Here is a 16,105-nt window from a genome sequence, read left to right on the forward strand (position 1 = left end):
CAGTGCAGGAGAGGCGAGACCTGGGCCCATCCCTGGGTCGGGAAGATCCCCTGCTCCAGTGTTCTTGGCTGGAGAATCCCATGGACAGAGGAACCTGAAGGCTACAGTCCATGGGGTCACAGTCAGACACGACTGAAGCTACTTAGCACACACGCATTGTATAAAAACGTGCTTAGAGTAGAAATGTGGAGAAGGCAATGGCACCCCACTCCAGTACTCTTGCCTGGAAAATCCCATGGATGGAGGGCCTGGTGGGCTGCAGTCCATGGGGTCGCTAAGAGTCGGACACGACTGAGCGACTTCACTTTCACTTTTCTCTTTCCTGAGTTGGAGAAGGAAATGGCAACCCACTCCAGTGCTCTTGCCTGGAGAATCCCAGGGACGGGGGAGCCTGGTGGGCTGCCATCTAATGGGGTCGCACAGAGTTGGACACGACTGAAGTGACTTAGCAGCAGAGTAGAAATGTGAGTATTTGCACACTCTCAGACTGAAATTCCTGATTAGAAATTTGCTCTTGACAAGGTTATTGATTCAGTTAATCCTGGTTATCTCATTTCTGTAAGACAGTTTTCAGAAAATGGCTAGTGTTAAAGCAAGCCTTTTCTCTGTCATCACCCTCATTCTCGGCACGCCTGGGAACAGCAGGTGTGATGGCCCGCGGGAAAGGAGGAGATGAAGACAGGTCATCAGTGTTCAAGGTCCAGTCCAGGCCCACGGGACCCAGCAGAGGCCCCGAGGGCGTCCCTCGGCACGTGGACACCCTGCGGCACGTGGACTGGGGCCCCGTGCGGGTCAGTGGCCTGAGATGAATCTGTTTCAGCCCCTCAGTTTTTTATTTTTCCCCCTTGCTTTAGGTTTCCTTAGGAAATAAAGAAAGAAGCAAAGGTGTGTTCTACAAAGCACTGCAGAATTGTCCTTGGGCAAAGGTGAGTTCTACAGGCCCCAGTCTCTGGATTCTCAGGGACCTTCCTGCCAGGCCTCATCCGATCTGTGCCTGGGCCCAGCCCCCCCAGGGCTTCCTCTGGCCCCCTGCAGCCTGAGGGGCTTGTTTCCTGTCCTGGGGGCACCGCTGGGGGCAGCTGGTTCCCAGCAGTTGCCAAAGCCCAGCCCAGAGGCCAGGCGCGTCGGGACCCACGTCCAACTCTTCCTGCAGCGCCCGGGTCTGTCTGGGGACACTCCGAGAGCAGACAGGTGGGGACCACAGCAGCTTCCCGCCCCACCCTGGAGAGAGGCCACGCTCCCCTGACCCCTGGGGCTCACTAAGGTGCCCCCGAGTTAGGGCGGGAAGGGGGCGGGGCCGGGGGGGCGCCCGCTGACCGGTGTCTCCCCGCCCAGGCGCTGTACATGGACGCCATCGAGTACTTCCCCGACGAGATGCAGGAGGTCGTGGACCTGATGACGGAGAAGGAGCTGCGGGTGCGCCTGCCGCTTGAGGAGCTGGAGCTGCTGCTGGAGGACTAGACGCTGGGGGCCGGGCCCAGCCCCGGAACACAGGCACGCGCGTGCCCAGACCTGTGCCCTGAAGGGTCCTCGCTGACGCGCGTGTCTAGGCTGTCAGTCTCACCTTCTGCAGTTTCTGCACATGCGAATGACACAAAGCTGACATTCTGCACACGATACATGTGAATGTGTGTAAGCGTGCACAGACAAGGATCACGCCAAAGCTGTCACGGCTCGTGTGGGTCCTTCTGGTCCACTCTCCCCTGCCCAGCCCGGGTGAAGGTTCTTCTGTGGGCATCCTTGGGGATCCTGCCAAGTCTCCTGGCTCTTGCAGTCCAAAGAAAGGTCTGGTTACTCACCAGGCCCTCCGCCCTGCGGCTGGTGAGCCCGTTCTGCCCATTTTTTCAGACCAGAGCAGCTGGGAGTCGTGTAAAGCTTGGAGTTCTCAGCTGCATCACACGTGTCCTTCCTGTTCCCGGAGCTCCACTCGTGGACATCTCGCCTGCAGACCCGGCAGCCAGCGTCGCCGGAAGCTCATGCGCCCGGAGACCCTGGGCCCACCCGGCCCTGCTGAGTCAGATGGGGCTCTAGGAGGACTGAGTCAGGGGACTGAACAAACAAGGACCCCGCTGCAGGGGAGCGCGGCCTGCTCCTCCCCAGCAAAGCCATCTCTGCCTCAGAGACGCCGAACGTTCGCTTCCAGCCGTCAGCTGCGCTCTCATCCGATTTTCAAGAGCGGTGATCAACACCCGACGGAGCAGAAATGCTTTTTCTTCTCCGAGGTCCTGCTTTTTTAAACACAGTGGACTTCTCTGCATTGCGTTTCTTATTAAATCATGCTCTCTAGAACTGCTGAAAGCAAATTTCCTTGGCTCCTCATCCAGAAAAGCGGGTGTTGTGGAACCTGGGCTAGGAATGGACAGACACCGGCAGGGGAGAAGGGGCGCGTTCTGCAGCGGGTCTCGGGCTCTGAGGCTGAACGGAGCAGAGGCGAGAGCGTGGGGCAGAGGGAGCCAGGCGAGGGGCGGCGCCCGTGCTTCTGAACTCTCATGGGGGGTGGGGGGTGCGCTGACCTCCACAGGGCTGCCCTGGGGGTCTTCAGCCCTGCCCCTTTGAAATTCTGTTTGGAACCCTGTCTCAGCAGCACCAGCCCCTCCTTCCTGCCCTGGACCCTCCAAGGGCAGCCCTGGCCAGGGAGTCGCAGCCTTTGTTGGCTCCACAGCAGAGGTGGTTGGCCGTGTGCTCACGAGCCAGCAGCTGCTATTTTAAAGCTGCCGGCTCGGCGCAGTGCCTTGGGGGCAGCAGGGACCCAGTCTGCAGTGCCCTGGTCCCCAGAGGCTTCCCCACACCTGGGCCCATCCACTCCTCCAGCCGAGCACCCAGCGTGTGGACAGGACTCCGTGTTAGAGAAAGCACGCTTTATTGGGACGCAGGCAGCCTGCCAGGCCCCTACACGCTGCGCTCGGGAGGGACACGAAACGCTCTGCCAACCGTGGCCAGTGAGCACACGGGCACCCAGGCAGGCAGCCTCCCACCTCACCCCTCCAGCAGCCAGGGCCCTCCCAGCCTCTCCTGGAAGGCAGCTCTGTCTACTAGAGATACAGCCCCTCTGGGGTGCCCTCCTGCTTTTTATAAAGAACATTTTCCTTCGACTTTTTGAAGTCTTCATTTGTTACTTTCATTCTGCGCTCTCTCAAGGCCATCAGACCAGCTTCTGTACAGATTGCCTGTAGGAAAGAACAGTGCATTCAGAGTGGAAAATACTTTTTATTCTAACAATTCAGACAGCACTATTTTGAAATCTGGTGTTGGCATCCAGGCCAAACACAAATTTTTATCAAACTTGAATGTTTTAAACATTCTAATTATTTTCTCAGAGGACCTGAGGTGGCTTAACCTGGGAGTATTTCACTAAGGAAGAGGCCTGTCTTAGGTTCTAACTAGCTGTATAGCCTGGCAGGTCAGTAAATCCTCAAAGCTCCGCTTTGGTTAAAGGGAATAATCCTCCTAAGAAAGAGATAAAATGATATCCAGAAACTTAGTGGCCACATACAGTGACATCCATTTCATTTACCTACAGTCTTAAGAGAACACGTATTCTGGTTAAATATTTACAAGTTTCAGACAGTATATATTCGAATATATTCACTTTTTCAATAATCACTTGCCAAAAGTAAAACAAGAACCCAAGCAAAGTGATGTGAGAGAAACACGGTCCTGGCTCTGCAGTCTCTCTGGCTATGGCCTCTAGCACCTCTCCTTGGAGTGATGTGGAGCAGAGTGTTTCTGCCCGTGAAAGACGAGTAGAAGCTGACACCTGGGAAGTGAGGGGAGGAGTGTACGGGGTTCACCACGTTGCAACTTTTCTGAAGGCTTGAAAAATCTTTCTAAATAAAAAGTTAAGACTTTAAATAATTTTACCTTCCTCCCCCGGTGAGACCAGCCTAGCTCCACAGATGCCAATGAGACGCAGGCCAGCGCAGGCAGCGGGACCAGTATCGGTGCCCGTGCAGGGAGCAGGCTGGGCCCAGTCAGGGCTGCCGCGCCCGGCCCCCTCGGCGTCTGGGAACATGGGATGAAACAAGTAAAACCCAGCCCAGCTCCTCACCTTGATGTCGGCACCAGAGAGGTCGTCTTTAGCCATGATCAAGTCGTCCAGGGTCACGTCGTCGGCCAGCGTCATCCTGCTCGTGTGGATCTGGAAGATGCGCTTCTTGGTCTTTTCGTCGGGCAGGGGGAACTCGATCTTCCTGTCGATGCGGCCTGTGGGCACACAAGGTTTCCAGTCACGGCCTGGCGCCCGGCCCTGGCTGAGAGGCCTCCGTCTCACATGAGTGATCTCAGTCACACAGCGTCCCGTGCCAAATCTTAAAAAGCGTCTTGAGGCTAAAAAAGGTCAGGCTACACAGAGTACATCACAATCGCACTTAATGTTCTCTACGGGGACACAGGTTGGTAAGTTACTCAAGCTTCACGGCGGGATCTGCCTTCACACCCGTCACCCGGTAACCACCCTCCCCAAAGTGCCCTTTAGAAACACAAATCCGCCGAGCGCGTCCTCTCCCCGCGGTGGGGCCGGCGCGGCGTGACCTGGTCTGATGAGGGCCGGGTCCAGCGTCTCTATCCGGTTTGTGGCCATGATGACTTTCACGTCTCCCCTTGAGTCAAAGCCGTCCAGCTGGTTCAGCAGCTCCAGCATCGTTCGCTGAATCTCCCTCTCCCCGCCTGAGTTGGAGTCGTACCTGGGAGAGGAAGCCAGGGGGACGTGAGGACCCCGTGGCCTGGCTGGTGGAGGCACTCGGGACACGGCTGTCTCCACCCGTGTGTCCCACCTGCCCAGAGCCCAAGCTGCACCCACAATATCTTCTTTGTGGCCATTTTCATGCCTGAAATTGTATCCTTTTTATTCAGTCTCCACATGTGAGCTCCTCGAGGGCAGAGACCCATCTTTACCGCTGTCTCCAGGGTCCAGAGGGGGCCGGGCTCTGAGCTGGTGCTCACGGCACGGCTGCGGACGGACCGAATCCACTGACCGGGAGTCGTGCCCGGTACATGGGGAGCGGCACCGGGACCGCGGCAAGCCAGCACGCAGCCCCTCCGGGGCCTGCCCACGGTCCTCAGAGCAGAGCGGCACCGTGTCCACCCCTTAGTGACCCGAAAGAGGGAAGGCAAAGTCTACCTTTTCGTCCCAATAGCATCGATTTCATCAATAAAGACGATGGATGGTGCGTGTTCTTCAGCGACTCGAAACAGTTCCCGAACGAGCTTGGGGCCGTCGCCCAGGTACTTCTGAATGAGTTCAGAGCCGACCACTCGCAGGAAGGTGGCCGAGGTCTGGTTCGCCACTGCTTTGGCTAATAAGGTTTTCCCTATTTTAGATTGAAAAAGAAAGAAAAAAACCTTAAGTGCTGTTTTAACTTTAGAACTCTCATTACCACCTTAAAAGACATGAAGAATGGGTGGATCCCTCTATGAAAAGCATGTTCTCAAAGCAGACAAGGAAATTAAAAAAAACTGAAATACATATTTTGATTATTTTTAACTGTTTTCCTAAATTCATCATGATAATGTCAGAAAGTACTCTTATTGCAAGTTACTCAAAGTTGCATATAATATTCACCTGACCCCATTCAACGAGGGTTAGAGAACCAAACTCAACTCCTACGAGACTATCAGTGCTGAAAAAAGGCCGGGGAGCACCAGGCTTGACTGGAGGACAGAGCACGCTCCTGAGCAGGCCTGCTGCACCCCGGGGCCACCTGCAGGGGTCCCCAGGCTCTGGGCACCGAGCCAGGACCAGCTCCTGACGAAGCCCACGACTGACCGCCACTAGCAGCTCAAGAGACTTCCCTGTCTGTGCTGTGCCCTCGTGGGACGCTCCTCACTGCTCTCAGGGCAGCCCTGACACTTCTCTCTCAAGTCGAGAACCAGAGTCAGCAAGGGTACCCACCCTGAGAACGTCAGAGCGCGAGACCTCGGCCCTGGGATGGTGACAGCTGGGAGAGGGCCACCCTCGGGCCCGTGTGGGGGAGGGAGCTGGCCAGGGACACACGGGATTCTGGGCCAGTGGTGAGGGGGACAGAGATCTAAGCTCTGCGACCAGGCGAGGCAGTGAGCTCCTCAGTCGGGCAGAAGCTTCAGATGCTTATGAAAGGGCTGGACTACTCCCCGAGGGCGTCCGTTAAGGGCAGCGGACAGACCAGAAGGACCTCCTAAGTGGACGAGACCTTCTGGTCCAGACGCAGCCAAGCGCGGCTGCCGGGATGTTCAGCGAGCAGGGGGACCCCCAAGTGTCGCTGGCCTCTCCTGAAACCTGCTTTCCTGGGCTAAGAGGCTGCAGCAGCTCCCCGCCTCAGCACAGCGTCTCCCTGTCCCTCCCCATGGGCGGTCCTAGATACAGATCCTCCTGCGAACACGGCTCAGTTCACTCCATCAAACAACCTCCCTTCCTCTGGAATTCACAGAGCAGTGAATTTACTAAGCCCTGAACTACACAACCCATGGAGGTCAGCCCAGTGCCTGATGAACCAAGTACGTTCGTGCGTTTTTACCTTTACCCACGCACTCACCCGACGTGATACTCCGTCGCCAACAGCCCGGGGGAGCGCCCTGGTCTCAGCGGCACAGGAGCGCGGTCCCCGTGGGCCCGCACCTCTGCCGAGGCCTGCCACGTTCCGCACGTGGTCGGGGTCCTCAGGGAAGGGAGCAGGCATCGGCGCCTTCTAAAGCTCCCACGGGGATGCCAAGGTACGGCCCAGGTGGAGCACCCTGTTTCCATTTTTTCTCACAAACTATTTTCAGTGGACTTACGTTACTCTTGATACTGAAAAGCACCATTTTGCAACACGGGCATCTCGCACGTCCGAGCACACCACAGGAGTGCTGGGGGTCTGGACGTGCGCTCACACTGAGCAGGCACTTTTGGGGGGTGTCTCCTGGGCTCTCCTTTCTATTGTGACTCCTACGATCATCAACATATTAACCCTGTGAGGCCCACAGTCACGAGCCGACAGCTCAGTTCTCAGCACACCTGTGCAACAGCACGACGCCCTTCCACGTGACAAGCGTGCTTCCAGCGGGGCTGCTTATTCACAGCGTCCAATATGTCCCTCAGAGCACATCTTTAAACTGAGGACTTGAGGCCCTCTCACTCAACGGCCAAGTGGTTATAACCAGCTAATGCTGCTGCTCAAGGAACGAGCTCACTGCCTGGAAAGCGACCAACGCAGAGCACACACACCTGTGCCGGGCGGACCATACAGAATGACCCCCTTGGGGGGCTTGATCCCCATCTCTTCGTAGTATTCAGGATGAGTGAGAGGAAGCTCCACGGACTCCTACAAAACAAACACGGGTTAGAGATGACAGGCTTTCCTGCTGAAACGTGTCCTGTCCATTCACTGGCGTCAAGGGTGTGTCTCAATTGCAACAAAAACAAGCTAACATTTCCACTGTTGTTGTCAGAGACGCTGACCCCAGCGGCAGCCAGGCCACAGTGCAGAGGACCTGGGTTCCACGGGGCTCCCGGCGCCCTCCTGTCTCCCTCACACACCCGATTTCCCGAGAGTCAGCCCTGAGTGACATGTAACAGGGACACTCGCCCTTGCCGAGGGAAGGACTATAAAGCGTGGATCCACACTTCCAGTGAGACTGCAGCGAGCAAGGCTTCCTGCTGCTGTCCCACCTCAAGCCAGATGGCTCCCTCCCCACTGCCGGAGCCCCTGGGGCGCTGAGACAGCTCTGAAGGCCGAAAAGCCCGCAGCGGGCCACCCCGTGTGCCCCATCCAGGGCCGGGACTGCGGTCTAGCCCAGAACTGTGCGCCACCGCCCTGCCCCAGACATCACCTGGGGCTTTCTGTGTAGCCACAGCTGCAGTCAACCAACTGGAAACACATTCACACAGATAATTACTAAATGTTACATATGAAGTGTGTTAAGCTGCAGCCGCTATAAGAACTATCATACAATTTATTCTTACTTCTGTTACTTAACTCAGTATTAGCAACACAAAATACCGCCATTGGCCAGCTCTGGGTCAGTTACTGGTCTGATCAATAAAGAAAAAACAGGACTTCCCTGGTGGCCCAGTGGTTAAGAATCTGCCTGCCAACACAGGGGCACAAGTTGGATCCCTGCTCCAGTTAAGATTCCACGTGCTGAGAGGCAACCAAGCCCACGTGTCACAGCTACTGAAGCCCGCCTGCTCCGGGGCCCTCACCAGAAGGAGCCACCACAGTGAGGCCCACGCACCGCCACGGAGTAGCCGTGTTTGCCACAACGAGAGAAAGCGCCCTGCCTGACACAGCAGCAGAGACCCAAGGCAGCCCAGAACAAAGCTAGAGGAGAAAACACAAGGAGCAGCTGCAGCGCCCTCACGAGGCAGCAGTGAGCAGCGAGGCTCGCCCAGGGCGGGCTCCCAGACGCACCTTGATTTCCTGGATCTGGTTGTCCAGCCCCCCGATGTCGGCGTAGGTCTCTTGGGGCGCCTTTTCCACCTTCATCACTGTGACCAAGGGGTCCGTGTCGTCCATCAGCACCCCGATCACCGCGTGCACCTGAGAGGAAGCAGGGACTTTCACAGCCGGATCCCGAGGCACACCGCCTCTGTCCGCACTGGGGTGGCAGCCATGGAACCCGCCCTGCCCTCGGCCGTGCTCTGGCGCCGGCTCCACGGGACGGGGGCAGCCTGAGGGGAAGCGCCCCGCGCAACGCCTGACCTTGTGGTTGAGCAGCACGGAGCAGCCGGGCTCCAGCAGGTCCTTGTCTACGAACGAGAGGATGCTGACGTAGTGCTCCGAGCCCACAGACGTGGACACGATGGCGTGGTTGTCATCGATGATCTCCTCCAGGGTCCCTACTGACATCGGCGTCCCCCGGAGGTCATCCACCTTTGACCTCTCCTCCTACGTGAGAGCAGGCCAAGAAAGAGCGGCTCAGACTAAAAAGCAGACGGCGCGGACAGTTCACTTGATTTAAACACAGTTGGTGCTTTTAAAAGGCGGCTAAATAATAATCCGTTAAAGCCTGAAAGGCTCAGCTGTTTAGTTCTCGGTTCTACACAGAATTTGTGAAAGAAACAAGTTACAGTCACTTGATTTAAACACAGTTGGTGCTTTTAAAAGGCGGCTAAATAATAATCCGTTAAAGCCTGAAAGGCTCAGCTATTTAGTTCTCGGTTCTACACAGAATTTGTGAAGAAACAAGTTACAGTAATTTGCCAATTTACCTCTTGCTTTTCTTCTAACGGCTTCATCTGCTCCTGGTTTCTAATGAACTCCTCCTCCATGAGAAGATAGTCTTTAATTCTCTCTAGCTTCAGCAGTTTTAACCGGCACTGAGTGTGAGGTGTCACTGTAATTGAAAAAACAGTCTTGTTATGCTTGGAGCCTGAAGTCTGCAATTAATTCAGTTCACCCTTGGAGGGGGGGAAGTTAACACTTAAAACAAGCTTATTTTTAGTTGGATAGACTCTGAGAAATGCAGTTTAGTGACCTTAAGTAAGCACGTGCCTAAAGGCAGAGGGGAGAGCGATGAACAGACAGAAATGCCACCTTTACCACATACTAATTATCCGTAACTTGACTCTAGTTTTGAACTTTATATGCTCTTCTGCTGGTCTGATGACCTTTTTTTTTTTTATCAATACCATACTGATTCACTATAACAGGTCAATGGCACATTTTAAGCTGCCTGACTCAACTATTAACTGAGCACTGCTTTAAAAATCAGTTTACTGCACTTCAGCCGGAAGAGGCTCGTCCAGGTGGTAGATGAGGGTGGCGGAGGTATCTGAGCTGAAGTCTGCAGGGATGAGGCGCAGGCGGCCGTGGAAGCACTGCAGAAGGACGTGTTAAGCGGAGGGAAGCAGAGCTCCAATGCGCGAGGCAGAGAGTGAACCACACGCAGAGGGTGAGAGGCTGAGGCCAGAGAGGTGGGCCGAGTCTGCCGCCTGTTCTGCGTCTTACTCCTTATTTAGCAGGAAGACTTGAAAAATTTTATGTTCGGGCATAAACTCATGCTGTGAGTTCCAATACAGTGGCATTCCATTTTTTCATGAAATAAGTGTACCTCTAAGGTAACCAAGCTCAACCTGAGTTTTCTACCCTAACCCTGTACTCTAATACCCTAGAGAAGCTGCTTATTTAAAAGAAATTAATGGACTTTCCTGAAGTGAGATACAGTTGTATCCTCTGTATACTGTTAAAACTCAAACATAGCTTTTATTCCAACTTAGAGAATGCCACACACAGTCACAGGCCTGGAGCTTCAACCACATGCTACTTCCTGTCTGTCCACACTCAGCCCTCTAAGCTGAACACAGAGACGGGGCCCCCGGGAACTGGAACCGCATCATTACCCAGGGGCAGTTTGCTGGCAGCATCTGGTCCCTTTGTCTTCTTCTTCTTTTTCCCAACTCGAGTTGGTACAGGAGGTTCATATTTCTTTTTCTTGTCCTTGGGTTTTCAGAACGGCGTAGAAAAAAAAAAAAATCAGAGAGATCATATTAAAACCCAAACGTACTTCTGCAGGACCGTCATCTATTTCCAGGTGGTATAATTTTCCCTGTCCTTTAGGATGTTATTAAAAACTGTCCTTAAAAAAAAAATAAACAAGAAAATTTGTTTTTCATTCTTTCAATTTTTATGTGTGAACATAATTATCTTTTTTTTTAATATATAATACACACTAATAGACTATTCAGCAGAGATATTACTCCCTGCTGACTACTCTCCGTCTAGTCAAAGCTATGGTTTTTCTAGTAGTCATGCATGGATGTGAGAGCTGAACTATAAAGAAAGCTGAGTGCCGAAGAATTGATGCTTTTGAACTGTGGTGTTGGAGAAGACTCTTGAGAGTCCCTTGGACTGCAAGGAGATCCAACCAGTCCATCCTGAAGGAGATCAGTCCTGAATATTCACTGGAAGGACTGATGCTGAGGCTGAAACTCCGGTACTTTGGCCACCTGATGCGAAGAACTGACTCATTGGAAAAGACCCTGATGCTGGGAAAGATTGAGAGCAGGAGGAGAAGGGGACGACAGAGGATGAGGTGGTTGGATGGCATCACTGACTTGATGGACATGAGTCTGAACAAGCTCTGGGAGTTAGTGATGGACAGGGAGGCCTGGTGTGCTGCAGTCCATGGGGTCACAAAGAGTCAGACACGACTGAGCGACTGAACTGAATAGGTCATTCAATAAGGAACAGAGGTCAGAATTCAAAGTTACATGCCAGAAGCTGGAGTTAAATAATTTGACACAACTTTTCACACCTAAGGACGTTAAACACTAAAATCACAGACGGTTTAACACTTCTGGAATGTGACTACTTTTACATCTCTAAAAATTATTAATTCATTAATACCTACTTGCTGGTCAATACTCTTTTGTAAAACATGAAAAGGCTATTTGAATTCCCAAGGCCTTCTCAGCTGAGAGCTGACGTTCCCACAATGCACTCACATCGCAGACACCTGGCTTCACACTTATTTACCTTATCGTCCTTCTTGCCGCCTCCAGGACCGTGGCCACCACTCTGACTTTGACCCTGAAAAAAAATTTAAGCAGAGCATTAAAAAAATTCAGGGGAGTTTCCCTGGTGGCTCAGTGGTAAATAATCCACCTGTAATGCAGGAGATGCATGTTTGACTCCTAAGTCAGGAAGATCCCCTGGAGAAGGAAATAACAACCCACTACAGTATTCACGACTGGGAAATCCCAAGGACAGAAGATGCTAGTGGGCTACAGTCCACAGGATCTCAGAGAGTCAGACATGACTTAGTGACTAAGCAACAACAACATAAATTTAGAACACCATCATTTCAAAAAACCCTCATTCTCCTGTGACTCTAAGACACCAACACTCCCCCTCATTTTAACATTTCTGAACTCAAGGTACACCTTGCAGTCAATGTGTAAATTTAACGTGGCAAAAATTTTTTCCTGAAAAGCTGTTAGTAAATCAGTGCTGCACTTTGCCACAGACTGCATCTTGAATCGAGGACAACTCCATTAAGAAAAGGGATGTAATATGTTATAAGGGCTTCACAGATGGAGCTGATAGTAAAGAGCCTGCCTGCCAATGCAGGAGACAGGTTCGATCCCTGGGTTGGGAAGATCCCCTGGAGGAGGGCATAGCAACCCACTCCATGGAGAATGCCTGGGAAATCCAATGGACAGAGGACTCTGGCAGCCTACAGTCCACGGGGTTGCAAAGAGCTGGACACGAGTCAAGTGACTCAGCGTGCACGCACAATGTGTCATGAGACCAAGACCCTAACCATCCCTTCCTGAGGGGAAGGTATAGACCTGGATATTTTCTAATATAAAACTACCCAGCTGAGGCCACCAAGAGTATGCAACTGGGCCATGATGAGAGCTTGTCATTTAACCTGTTCAACAATCATGTGTCAATCACTGACTCCTTACGAAGGACACACCAAGATCCAGGAGACTCTCCTTTCCATGGCAGCTTAAATAGCACCCATCCCTAAAGTCTGGGGCACTCAGGTAGGTCCTTCTTCCCAATTTAAAAAGCTGAATCACCATAAGCTATCAAGAACTTAGTGTATTAGTAAGTTCAGGAGGATTTCTGATTTTAAAACAGACCCTTCAGTTACAGGACAATGTCTTACACAGAGCAAGGTCTCAGAAACAACAGCATTTTAAATAAGCAATAGTGAATTTACTTGATTAGAGGGCCCTCTGCTGCTAAGTCACTTCAGTCGTGTCCGACTCTGTGCGACCCCATAGACGGCAGCCCACCAGGCTCCCCCGTCCCTGGGATTCTCCAGGCAAGAACACTGGAGTGGGTTGCCTTTTCCTTCTCCAATGCATGAAAGTGAAAAGTGAAAGTGAAGTCGCTCAGTCGTGTCCGACTCTTAGCGACCCCATAGACGGCAGCCCACCAGGCTCCCCCGTCCCTGGGATTCTCCAGGCAAGAACACTGGAGTGGGTTGCCTTTTCCTTCTCCAATGCATGAAAGTGAAAAGTGAAAGTGAAGTCGCTCAGTCGTGTCCGACTCTTAGCGACCCCATGGACTGCAGCCTACCGGGCTCCTCTGTCCATGGGATTTTCCAGGCGAGAGGACTGGAGTGGGTGCCGTTGCCTTCTCCAAGAGGGCCCTCTAAGCCCCCTCAAATCACTTCCACATAGGCACCTGTAAGTTCAATCACCAGCTTCAGTATCAAGATAAAACAACCCCCTAAAGGAATTAAGGTCGAATCTATTTCCCCATTTGCAAGATTCTAAAAACTTTGCACTTTCTTCTGAAGAAGGTAATTAAGGGCTCTGAGAAATTTGGGGAAACACAATTAGTTTTACTGCAATAAGCCGTCCAAGTTACAGGCCTTTAACAATTTGGCTTAGAGGTTAAGGCGTCTGCCTCCAATGCGGGAGACCCGGGTTCGATCCCTGGGTTGGGAAGATCCCCTGGAGAAGGAAATGGTAACCCACTCCAGTATTCTTGCCTGGAGAATCCCATGGACAGAGGAGCCTGGCGGGCTACAGTCCACGGGGTCGCAAAGAGCTGGACACGACTGAGCCACGAGACTTCACTTCACACCCCTCGGGACACGTGCTGTTGACGGGGCAGCCAGTGTCTGCGGTGTGTTTATTAGGTGCCTAAGTCTGTACAGGGTGTTTTCCTTCACTATCACATTTACACCAGACAGTTCTTCAGGCAGGTTTCACCATTACTACTTCCTAGATGAGGGACTGCAGTGCCCTAAGAACACGGGCTGTGGAAATAAACGCATCCAGGTCTGGATGCCGCCTTCATTCCTAACAGTCTCTGTGACCTCAGGGAAGTAGAGTCAGCTCTCCGAGCCTTGGTGTCCTAACTGGAAAGTAGGGATGACATTAGCTCCTCTATGTTGCTGGAAGCGAGTAACGGAGGTAAAACCACTTCTGCATGACTCACAGTACCTACTCACCAACACAATGTTATTGCTGAATAAGAAATGTTAGGGTCAGGACCTCCTCGGGCTGGTTAAAAAGTCTGGGCTCCGAAATCCTTTCTGGTTCAGGTCTCCGCCCCTCCCCATCTCTGTTTAAAATCCATCCTGGTTCAGGTCTCCCCTCTCCTGTTCCCCCATCTCTGGCTCTGTCCAGGCCGCCTTATCTTATTGGACCGCTTGTCTCCCAACTGAGGTTTCCAGGTCTAGTCTCTTCCCTCACCCATTCGGATATTACCTTCTACAACAAAGAGCTGACCCTCTGAATCGCCTCAAAAACCTTCAACGCCTGGCGCTTGCCAAACTGGCTTCAATTAACCTTTCCCAGGTTTGTCTACCCGTCCCATGACCCTCCACGTCTGGCCGCACAGGAGGACACTTCCCCGAGGCAGTCCCAAACGTCTCCACGTCTGGGGCATTTACACGATGCTTCTCAGCCTCAAGTGACTGCGTGCGTTACACTAAACGGTAAGCGGCGTGCTGAACAAACAGAGCCTACGAAGTTGGCACCATCGTTACCCTAGTTTACAGACAAGGAACCGAGGCTCAGAGAGGTTACGTGACTTGACAGCTGTCACAAAGCTGGTCGGAGAGACAGCGCAGTCCTGGCCACTGGACACCTGTATCTGTGCTTCTCTACTGTATGGGTCACTAGTAGATCACAGCACACCCCCAGGCCCTGAGGATAATAATAACGACCTCCAGGGACTGCTGAGAAGAATAACGAGCAAATGTTGGGAAAGTACTTGCCATGTGCTTGTCAGGCCTAGAATACTGCTACCAAAAAGTCCTTCCAGGACCTGCTTGAGTCTGCGGCGGGACCTGCTGCTGCTCACCATACAGACCAAACATACACACGCTCAGGCCCTTTGCCCTTCCAGTCCTACTAGGACCAGTCTTCCTCGGGTACCTGCACAGGCTCCCCTCTCACTGGACTCAGGCTTCCCCTCCTCACTGAGGCTCGCTGACACCCTGTGTAAAACGGCCACCTCTCCCGCCCTTACAGAACTGCCACAAGCAAAGGCCACTCGCCCGTCCCCATCCCGCCCCGACATAGCATCACATACTCCTTTCTCTCTCTCTGTTTAACCTGCCTTCTAGAGAATGCAAGCTTCAAGAGACAAAGACTGGCTCAGTCCTGCCCGTCCTCTGTATGTGCAGCGCCTGGAGCAGAGCCTGGATCCCGCCCCCTCTCCCCCCACCAACCCCTCAAAGAGCGGCATCAACCCGGGAGCAAAGAAACCAACGCGAGCTAAGCGAGGCACCGAGGCGCCTGTGCACCGCCCCCGCGCCGCGCGGCCCCTACGACCCGCTCCCACCGTCCCCTCTGCCGCGCGGCCCCGAGGCGCTTGGCCCGGTGACTCGAGGAGGCTTCGGCCGAAACGCCCCGCGCCGAGGGGCAGCGCCCGGCTGGAAAGGGACAAAGCCAGCCCACCTCCGCCGCCCCGCCGCCCCAGGGGCCCGCCCGGCGCCGAGCCCCGGCCCCGGGGAAAGGCCGGCCGGCCCGCCGTGGTCCTCAACGCGCTCCCCAGGCGCCTTCGGGCCTCCCCGGAGACCGGGGCGGGCAGACCCGGGGCCTCCGGCGGCGGCCGGCTTCTCTTGCCGTGGGCCGCCTGCACCCATCGCCACGGCCAGCCGAAGCCCTTAGTCACTCACCATCTTGCTCCGGCCGCTCCAGCCGCCGCCGCCGCCGGAAGTGCGCCGCCAGGGCAGTGCGTCAGGGCGGAAGTTGCCGGGGGCGCCACGGAAGCCGACAGGGGCCAAATCTCGCGAGGCTCGGGCTGCGCACTCTGGGCCTGTGCGAGCGGACGGGCGGTGATGCTCTAACTCGCAAGCGAGACGTGGGTCTTGTTGAGCTTTCACTTGAAAAAAATGTTTAAATCGCAGTTATTAGGTTATTGTCAACAAGTTAAGACAATGACCTCTACTGTCAAAGGCAATTGTGAAGATATAAACAATTTTAAATAGGCCAAAATCAAAATGAGACCTTGCCTTAACTTCTCCAGGAACCGGAGTAGTCTTTGGAACCGCCAGGTTGACATATACTTTTGCACCAGCATTTCACGTCTAATTTGGTCTCTGGAATTAATCTGCTCATCTGAGAAGTTGTCTCATGAAGCATCTAAATCTGGTGGTTTGTTTTTTTCCTGATGACTTGTGAAATCTGGTCAAAATGCCGAATGTTGTCTTAAAAGTCCTCATCTTGCACCGC

General features: G+C 53.5%; 2 protein-coding genes across 6 annotated transcripts in view; one reads left to right on the forward strand and one right to left on the reverse strand.

Moving 5' to 3' along the window:
- Nucleotides 1–2,289, forward strand: part of NRDE2 (NRDE-2, necessary for RNA interference, domain containing) — a 49,055-nt gene extending 46,766 nt beyond the window's left edge. For all 4 annotated transcript variants that reach the window (XR_015133851.1, XM_086319147.1, XM_086319148.1 and 1 more), the window contains 2 exons: nt 855–926; nt 1,336–2,289. Coding sequence is in view for 3 of the 4 variants with exons in the window: in XM_086319147.1 (XP_086175273.1) it covers nt 855–926; nt 1,336–1,461 (198 nt within the window). In the remaining variant the exon portion in view is untranslated. The remainder of the gene's footprint in view (nt 1–854; nt 927–1,335) is intronic.
- Nucleotides 2,290–2,843: 554 nt separating this feature from the next.
- Nucleotides 2,844–15,593, reverse strand: PSMC1 (proteasome 26S subunit, ATPase 1). 2 transcript variants are annotated; one of them, XM_086319151.1, is made up of 11 exons: nt 15,550–15,593; nt 11,433–11,486; nt 10,298–10,394; nt 9,167–9,291; nt 8,658–8,843; nt 8,367–8,495; nt 7,181–7,277; nt 5,120–5,309; nt 4,531–4,682; nt 4,049–4,203; nt 2,844–3,167 (listed from the first exon to the last, which is right to left on the reverse strand). In XM_086319151.1, the coding sequence occupies exons 1-11, from the start codon at nt 15,550–15,552 to the stop codon at nt 3,033–3,035; spliced, it is 1,323 nt and encodes a 440-aa protein (XP_086175277.1). In that variant the 5' UTR covers nt 15,553–15,593; the 3' UTR covers nt 2,844–3,032. The 2 variants fall into 2 exon arrangements, with proteins under 2 accessions (XP_086175277.1, XP_086175278.1); XM_086319152.1 differs by lacking the exon at nt 15,550–15,593 and adding an exon at nt 12,990–14,237.
- Between the last annotated feature and the right edge of the window lie 512 nt (nt 15,594–16,105).

Source organism: Bos grunniens, chromosome 10 (assembly GCF_055505025.1).
Source record: "Bos grunniens cultivar Pamir isolate PY7600 chromosome 10, Bosgru_T2T1.0, whole genome shotgun sequence".
Taxonomy (NCBI): domain Eukaryota; kingdom Metazoa; phylum Chordata; class Mammalia; order Artiodactyla; family Bovidae; genus Bos; species Bos grunniens.

Excerpts from the sequence above, each read along its gene's own strand:
- PSMC1 (XM_086319151.1), bottom strand. Across the intron at positions 8,844-9,166 it reads CGTTAGAAGAAAAGCAAGAG|GAGGAGAGGTCAAAGGTGGA; the intron begins GTAAATTGGCAA and ends GCTCTCACGTAG. Across the intron at positions 8,496-8,657 it reads CCGTGCTGCTCAACCACAAG|GTGCACGCGGTGATCGGGGT; the intron begins GTCAGGCGTTGC and ends GCTTCCTCTCAG.